Consider the following 10,000-nt stretch of genomic DNA (forward strand, 5'->3'; position numbering starts at 1 on the left):
GACTGACCCCTGTTATATCCCCAGTAGTGTTTCATTAATACAGACTGACCCCTGTTATATCCCCAGTAGTGTTTCATTAATACAGACTTACTCCTGTTATATCCCCAGTAGTGTTTCATTAATACAGACTGACCTCTGTTATATCCCCAGTAGTGTTTCATTAATACAGACTGACCCCTGTTATATCCCCAGTAGTGTTTCATTAATACAGACTGACCCCTGTTATATCCCCAGTAGTGTTTCATTAATACAGACTGACTCCTGTTATATCCCCAGTAGTGTTTCATTAATACAGACTGACTCCTGTTATATCCCCAGTAGTGTTTCATTAATACAGACTGACCCCTGTTATATCCCCAGTAGTGTTTCATTAATACAGACTGACTCCTGTTATATCCCCAGTAGTGTTTCATTAATACAGACTGACCCCTGTTATATCCCCAGTAGTGTTTCATTAATACAGACTGACCCCTGTTATATCCCCAGTAGTGTTTCATTAATACAGACTGACCCCTGTTATATCCCCAGTAGTGTTTCATTAATACAGACTGACCCCTGTTATATCCCCAGTAGTGTTTCATTAATACAGACTGACCCTTGACCCCGTTAATACAGACTGACCCCTGTTATATCCCCAGTAGTGTTTCATTAATACAGACTGACCCCTGAACCCATTAATACAGACTGACCCCTGTTATATCCCCAGCAGTGTTTCATTAATACAGACTGACTCCTGACCCCATTAATACAGACTGACTCCTGTTATATCCCCAGTAGTGTTTCATTAATACAGACTGACCCCTGACCCCATTAATACAGACTGACTCCTGTTATATCCCCAGTAGTGTTCCATTAATACAGACTGACCCCTGTTATATCCCCAGTAGTGTTTCATTAATACAGACTGACCCCTGACCCCATTAATACAGACTGACTCCTGTTATATCCCCAGTAGTGATTCATTAATACAGACTGACCCCTGTTATATCCCCAGTAGTGTTTCATTAATACAGACTGACTCCTGTTATATCCCCAGTAGTGTTCCATTAATACAGACTGACCCCTGTTATATCCCCAGTAGTGTTTCATTAATACAGACTGACCCCTGAACCCATTAATACAGACTGACCTCTGTTATATCCCCAGTAGTGTTTCATTAATACAGACTGACTCCTGTTATATCCCCAGTAGTGTTTCATTAATACAGACTGACCCCTGTTATATCCCCAGTAGTGTTTCATTAATACAGACTGACCCCTGTTATATCCCCAGTAGTGTTTCATTAATACAGACTGACCCCTGTTATATCCCCAGTAGTGTTTCATTAATACAGACTGACCCCTGTTATATCCCCAGTAGTGTTTCATTAATACAGACTGACTCCTGTTATATCCCCAGTAGTGTTTCATTAATACAGACTGACCCCTGAACCCATTAAAACAGACTGACCCCTGTTATATCCCCAGTAGTGTTTCATTAATACAGACTGACTCCTGTTATATCCCCAGTAGTGTTTCATTAATACAGACTGACCCCTGAACCCATTAAAACAGACTGACCCCTGTTATATCCCCAGTAGTGTTTCATTAATACAGACTGACCCCTGTTATATCCCCAGTAGTGTTTCATTAATACAGACTGACTCCTGTTATATCCCCAGTAGTGTTTCATTAATACAGACTGACCCCTGAACCCATTAAAACAGACTGACCCCTGTTATATCCCCAGTAGTGTTTCATTAATACAGACTGACTCCTGTTATATCCCCAGTAGTGTTTCATTAATACAGACTGACCCCTGAACCCATTAAAACAGACTGACCCCTGTTATATCCCCAGTAGTGTTTCATTAATACAGACTGACCCCTGTTATATCCCCAGTAGTGTTTCATTAATACAGACTGACCCCTGTTATATCCCCAGTAGTGTTTCATTAATACAGACTGACTCCTGTTATATCCCCAGTAGTGTTTCATTAATACAGACTGACCCCTGAACCCATTAAAACAGACTGACCCCTGTTATATCCCCAGTAGTGTTTCATTAATACAGACTGACTCCTGTTATATCCCCAGTAGTGTTTCATTAATACAGACTGACCCCTGAACCCATTAAAACAGACTGACCCCTGTTATATCCCCAGTAGTGTTTCATTAATACAGACTGACCCCTGTTATATCCCCAGTAGTGTTTCATTAATACAGACTGACTCCTGTTATATCCCCAGTAGTGTTTCATTAATACAGACTGACCCCTGTTATATCCCCAGTAGTGTTTCATTAATACAGACTGACTCCTGTTATATCCCCAGTAGTGTTTCATTAATACAGACTGACCCCTGAACCCATTAAAACAGACTGACCCCTGTTATATCCCCAGTAGTGTTTCATTAATACAGACTGACTCCTGTTATATCCCCAGTAGTGTTTCATTAATACAGACTGACCCCTGAACCCATTAAAACAGACTGACCCCTGTTATATCCCCAGTAGTGTTTCATTAATACAGACTGACCCCTGTTATATCCCCAGTAGTGTTTCATTAATACAGACTGACCCCTGTTATATCCCCAGTAGTGTTTCATTAATACAGACTGACTCCTGTTATATCCCCAGTAGTGTTTCATTAATACAGACTGACCCCTGAACCCATTAAAACAGACTGACCCCTGTTATATCCCCAGTAGTGTTTCATTAATACAGACTGACCCCTGTTATATCCCCAGTAGTGTTTCATTAATACAGACTGACCCCTGTTATATCCCCAGTAGTGTTTCATTAATACAGACTGACTCCTGTTATATCCCCAGTAGTGTTTCATTAATACAGACTGACCCCTGAACCCATTAAAACAGACTGACCCCTGTTATATCCCCAGTAGTGTTTCATTAATACAGACTGACCCCTGTTATATCCCCAGTAGTGTTTCATTAATACAGACTGACCCCTGTTATATCCCCAGTAGTGTTTCATTAATACAGACTGACTCCTGTTATATCCCCAGTAGTGTTTCATTAATACAGACTGACCCCTGAACCCATTAAAACAGACTGACCCCTGTTATATCCCCAGTAGTGTTTCATTAATACAGACTGACTCCTGTTATATCCCCAGTAGTGTTTCATTAATACAGACTGACCCCTGAACCCATTAAAACAGACTGACCCCTGTTATATCCCCAGTAGTGTTTCATTAATACAGACTGACCCCTGTTATATCCCCAGTAGTGTTTCATTAATACAGACTGACCCCTGTTATATCCCCAGTAGTGTTTCATTAATACAGACTGACCCCTGTTATATCCCCAGTAGTGTTTCATTAATACAGACTGACCCTTGACCCCGTTAATACAGACTGACCCCTGTTATATCCCCAGTAGTGTTTCATTAGCAACAGCCTTTCTCAATCCAATCCTCGGGGGATTCACCAAAACTGGGTTGAAAAAGGACCATTTAAAGCCCCACTATTGCAGTAAGTTGCGCAGATTGAACACAGTTATATTCTTAGTAGTAACACATATATATATATATATATCTTTTATCATCAATGTTTTTATAGGATTTATCCTTTATTTATCCAGGAAGTCCCAGTGAGGTCAGAAGACCTCTTTTACAAGGAAGACCTGGCATTTAAAGGCTCGCTGATACAGCCTGAGGACAGAATAACTCTCGTTGCGGTGTTTAACAGAATAACCCCTCGTTCAATTCATGGGAGTCTGTCTATGAAACCTCTGCCGATGCAAACAGAACAACCAAAGTTATACTCCTTGTAGCGTTTAATGTAAAGCCCCACCAATACAGCTGGGAGGGCTGATGAACCAGTTATATTTAATGTAAAGCCTCACTAATACAGCTGGGAGGGCTGATGAACCAGTTATATTTAATGTAAAGCTCCACCAATACAGCTGGGAGGGCTGATGAACCAGGTATATTTAATGTAAAGCCCCACCAATACAGCTGGGAGGGCTGATGAACCAGTTATATTTAATGTACAGCCCCTCCAATACAGCTGGGAGGGCTGATTAACCAGTTATATTTAATGTAAAGCCTCACCAATACAGCTGGGAGGGCTGATGAACCAGTTATATTTAATGTAAAGCCTCACCAATACAGCTGGGAGGGCTGATGAACCAGTTATATTTAATGTAAAGCCTCACCAATACAGCTGGGAGGGCTGATTAACCAGTTATATTTAATGTACAGCCCCACCAATACAGCTGGGAGGGCTGATGAACCAGGTATATTTAATATACAGCCCCACCAATACAGCTGGGAGGGCTGATGAACCGGTTATATTTAATGTAAAGCCCCACCAATACAGCTGGGAGGGCTGATGAACCAGTTATATTTAATGTAAAGCCCCACCAATACAGCTGGGAGGGCTTATTAACCAGTTATATTTAATGTAAAGCCCCACCAATACAGCTGGGAGGGCTGATGAACCAGTTATATTTAATGTACAGCCCCACCAATACAGCTGGGAGGGCTGATGAACCAGTTATATTTAATGCACAGCCCCACCAATACAGCTGGGAGGGCTGATTAACCAGTTATATTTAATGTAAAGTCCCACCAATACAGCTGGGAGGGCTGATGAACCAGTTATATTTAATGTAAAGCCCCACCAATACAGCTGGGAGGGCTGATGAACCAGTTATATTTAATGTAAAGCCCCACCAATACAGATGGGAGGGCTGATGAACCAGTTATATTTAATGTAAAGCCCCACCAATACAGCTGGGAAGGCTGATGAACCAGTTATATTTAATGTAAAGCCCCACCAATACAGCTGGGAGGGCTGATAAACCAGTTATATTTAATGTAAAGCCCCACCAATACAGCTGGGAGGGCTGATGAACCAGTTATATTTAATGTAAAGCCCCACCAATACAGCTGGGAGGGCTGATGAACCAGTTATATTTAATGTAAAGCCCCACCAATACAGCTGGGAGGGCTGATGAAACAGTTATATTTAATGTAAAGCCCCACCAATACAGCTGGGAGGGCTGATGAACCAGTTATATTTAATGTAAAGCCCCACCAATACAGCTGGGAGGGCTGATGAACCAGATATATTTAATGTAAAGCCTCACCAATACAGCTGGGAGGGCTGATTAACCAGTTATATTTAATGTACAGCCCCACCAATACAGCTGGGAGGGCTGATTAGCCAGTTATATTTAATGTAAAGCCTCACCAATACAGCTGGGGGGCTAATGAACCAGTTATATTTAATGTAAAGCCTCACCAATACAGCTGGGAGGGCTGATTAACCAGTTATATTTAATGTACAGCCTCACCAATACAGCTGGGAGGCTGATGAACCAGTTATATTTAATGTAAAGCCCCACCAATACAGCTGGGAGGGCTGATGAACCAGTTATATTTAATGTAAAGCCGTACCAATACAGCTGGGAAGGCTGATGAACCGGTTATATTTAATGTACAGCCCCACCAATACAGCTGGGGGGGCTGATGAACCAGTTATATTTAATGTAAAGCCCCACCAATACAGCTGGGAGGGCTGATGAACCAGTTATATTTAATGTAAAGCAACACCAATACAGCTGGGAGGGCTGATGAACCGGTTATATTTAATGTAAAGCCCCACCAATACAGCTGGGAGGGCTGATGAACCAGTTATATTTAATGTAAAGCCCCACCAATACAGCTGGGAGGGCTGATGAACCAGTTATATTTAATGTAAAGCCCCACCAATACAGCTGGGAGGGATGGTCTGCCAGTAGTATAGTATACTATAGTATGGTATAGTATAGTATATTATAGTACAGTACAGTATGGTATAGTATATATAAGTATAGCATAGTACAGTACAGCACAGTACAGTACAGTAGGGTATAGATAAGTACAGTATAGTACAGTATAGTATAGAACAGCACAGTATAATATACAGTACAGTATAGTATAGTATAGAACAGCACAGTATAATATACAGCACAGTACAGTAGGGTATAGATAAGTACAGTACAGTACAGTATAGTATAGAACAGCACAGTATAATATACAGTACAGTACAGTACAGTATAGTATAGTATAGTATAGATCAGTACAGTACAGTACAGTACAGTACAGTAGGGTATAGATCAGTACAGTACAGTACAGTATAGTATAGAACAGCACAGTATAATATACAGCACAGTACAGTAGGGTATAGATCAGTACAGTACAGTACAGTATAGTATAGAACAGCACAGTATAATATGCAGTACAGTACAGTACAGTATAGTATAGTATAGTATAGATCAGTACAGTACAGTATAGTATAGTATAGTATAGTATAGATCAGTATAGTACAGTATAATATAGATCAGTACAGTACAGTACAGTATAGTATAGTATAGTATAGATCAGTACAGTACAGTACAGTATAGTATAGTATAGTATAGATCAGTACAGTACAGTATAGTATAGAACAGCACAGTATAGTATAGTATAGTATAGTATAGATCAGTACAGTATAGTATAGATCAGTACAGTATAGTATAGTATAGATCAGTACAGTACAGTATAGTATAGATCAGTACAGTACGATATAGACCCGTATAGTACAGCTCAGTACAGTATAGTATAGATCAATACAGTATAGTATCGATCAGTATAGTATAGATCAGTACAGTACAGTACAGTACAGTACAGTACAGTACAGTACAGTATAGTATAGTATAGTATAGTATAGATCAGTACAGTACAGTATAGATCAGTATAGATCAGTATAGTATTGATCAGTATAGTATAGATCAGTACAGTACAGTATAGATCAGTATAGTATAGATCAGTATAGTATAGATCAGTATAGTATAGATCAGTATAGTATAGATCAGTATAGTATAGATCAGTACAGTACAGTATAGATCAGTATAGTATAGATCAGTATAGTATAGATCAGTATAGTATAGATCAGTATAGTATAGTACAGTATAGTATAGATCAGTACAGTACAGTATAGTATAGATCAGTATAGTATAGTACAGTATAGTATAGATCAGTACAGTACAGTATAGTATAGATCAGTACAGTATAGATCAGTATAGTATAGATCAGTATAGTATAGATCAGTATAGTATAGATCAGTATAGTATAGATCAGTATAGTATAGATCAGTATAGTATAGTACAGTATAGTATAGATCAGTACAGTATAGTACAGTATAGAACAGTATAGTATAGATCAGTATAGTACAGTATAGAACAGTATAGTATAGATCAGTATAGTACAGTATAGAACAGTATAGTATAGATCAGTATAGTATGGATCAGTACAGTACAGTATAGATCAGTATAGTATAGATCAGTACAGTATAGTATAGATCAGTATAGTATAGATCAGTACAGTACAGTACAGTATAGTATAGATCAGTATAGTATAGATCAGTATAGTACAGTAGTAACTCCTCACCAATGCAGCTGGGAGGGCTGGGCTGCCAGTAGTATCTGTTGTCCACCTGGATGCAGGTGATCTTGTTCTCTCCCTGCAGCTCATATCCTGGATCACAGGAAAAGGTCACAGTATCATCTGGTTCTCTCCCCTCTCCGTTACGACTGCCGTTCATAGGCATGCCTGGATCTCTGCAGGCTGTCGCCACCGAACCTGGAGACACACAGCAGACATGACATTATACAACAGCTGAAGGACACAGCAGACATGCCATTATACAACAGCTGAAGGACACAGCAGACATGACATTATACAACAGCTGAAGGACACAGCAGACATGACATTATACAACAGCTGGAGGACACAGCAGACATGCCATTATACAACAGCTGAAGGACACAGCAGACATGACATTATACAACAGCTGAAGGACACAGCAGACATGACATTATACAACAGCTGAAGGACACAGCAGACATGCCATTATACAACAGCTGGAGAACACAGCAGACATGACATTATACAACAGCTGGAGACACACAGCAGACATGACATTATACAACAGCTGGAGAACACAGCAGACATGACATTATACAACAGCTGAAGGACACAGCAGACATGACATTATACAACAGCTGGAGAACACAGCAGACATGACATTATACAACAGCTGGAGACACACAGCAGACATGACATTATACAACAGCTGAAGGACACAGCAGACATGACATTATACAACAGCTGAAGGACACAGCAGACATGACATTATACAACAGCTGGAGAACACAGCAGACATGATATTATACAACAGCTGAAGGAGACAGCAGACATGACATTACACAATAGCTGAAGAACACAGCAGACATATGAGACCAGTTAGCTTCCCAGTTCATATGAGACCAGTTAGCTTCCCAGTTCATATGAGACCAGTTAGCTTCCCAGTTCATATGAGACCAGTTAGCTTCCCAGTTCATATGAGACCAGTTAGCTTCCCAGTTCATATGAGACCAGTTAGCTTCCCAGTTCATATGAGACCAGTTAGCTTCCCAGTTCATATGAGACCAGTTAGCTTCCCAGTTCATATGAGACCAGTTAGCTTCCCAGTTCATATGAGACCAGTTAGCTTCCCAGTTCCTATGAAACCAGTTAGCTTCCCAGTTCAGACCAGTTAGCTTCCCAGTTCATATGAGACCAGTTAGCTTCCCAGTTCATATGAGACCAGTTAGCTTCCTAGTTCAGACCAGTTAGCTTCCCAGTTCACATGAGACCAGTTAGCTTCCCAGTTCACATGAGACCAAATATTACAGAGTTGAAGGTAAATAGAATAAATAAATGCTGTTCTTTCTTGTCAGAAACAGACAGGTGTTTTCTTGAATCACTCACTTGAGAAGTCGATGGCGAAGCCAGACTTGGTGATGTAGAAGTCGGTCTGGAACTGAACGGTGACTACGTTGAGGGTGCTGTGTATCCCCTCGGGGAGCAGGGAGCCAGACACCTCCCTCAGAGACATCTCATTTTCTGCTGGTCCGTCCCAAACCTCCAGGATGTCGTGAGATGCCTCTGTGTCGAACGCCAGGAACTGGAGGCTTAGGGAGGATGGGATTTTAAAATCGGATTTCAAAAAACAAACCAGATTTTGGCCAAGACAACACCAATTTCAAATCATAAAATATTCATATTATATCTGTATTCGCTTGAGGTTGTGTGCATTTTCTGTTTACTCTGTCACCAAGTGTCTGGAAGGACAAACCATCTGAAAACTATTCACATCCTCCCTTTGACTGGTGCCAGGAACTGGAGGGCTAGTTGGGAAGGACCGGGATCCGATTAGACAAACCAACTCCACAGTCAGGCAGCTACCGAAATGATTAGAGAAGCTACAGTACCTCTACAGGCAGTCACCAACTGTGTACTTTAATTACATGGTTCTGACAAAGTATTAACAATATCTGGAAATGCAGAAGGCTATGTTTTATAATGCACTGAAATGTGAGGTAACAGACAAGGATGCCTCATGCCTCATTTCCTCTACCATGCCTCATTTCATGGTAAAAAAAGGTAGATGAGTACCAGGGTTTTCGTTATGCAAAATGTGCCGCCGGACAAGGTGACTGGGAAGTTTTTAATTTACCGGCCATTTTTAGTAAATGACCTGACCCATAACCAATTGGTTTGCGTAACCCATTAGGGTGTCCACCACACGGTACTCAGAATGACAGAAATCATATTTAGATTATGGTAATTCATCTTCATAGAACGTGTAACTTCCTGTAAAGAAGCTGCCCAATAAAACATCACTTTGAAACATTTTCCCAAAAACGCAATTCGCGGGAAAACACCATTCTAAACAATGCACCCTGATGTGAACAGTTTCAAATGTGACAGAGATCTTAGTTATAAACTTAGCAAGAGGAGGGGGGATCTAAAGATGTATCAACTAAGATGGGTTGCTAATACGACTAGGATTGTGCCTTTGACTTCTGGACAAATGAAAGAACGCTTAAACAAAAACCAATAGAACAAGGAGAGAAATGTTGGTTTCAATGACTGTCTGTGTTTCTATGGTCGGATATTGCCAGGAGCAACGAGCCGAGGAGCTGCAGGACCT

General features: G+C 40.5%; 1 protein-coding gene across 1 annotated transcript in view; it reads right to left on the minus strand.

Moving 5' to 3' along the window:
- Positions 1–10,000, minus strand: part of LOC129856014 (CUB and sushi domain-containing protein 3-like) — a 749,171-nt gene that overhangs the window by 313,779 nt on the left and 425,392 nt on the right. The window contains exons 52-53 of the mRNA XM_055924143.1: positions 8,776–8,978; positions 7,414–7,605 (exon numbers count right to left, since the gene is read on the minus strand). Of these exons, the coding sequence (XP_055780118.1) occupies positions 7,414–7,605; positions 8,776–8,978 (395 nt within the window). The remainder of the gene's footprint in view (positions 1–7,413; positions 7,606–8,775; positions 8,979–10,000) is intronic.

The sequence above is a fragment of the Salvelinus fontinalis genome, chromosome 5 (assembly GCF_029448725.1).
Source record: "Salvelinus fontinalis isolate EN_2023a chromosome 5, ASM2944872v1, whole genome shotgun sequence".
NCBI classification, from domain to species: Eukaryota; Metazoa; Chordata; class Actinopteri; order Salmoniformes; family Salmonidae; genus Salvelinus; species Salvelinus fontinalis.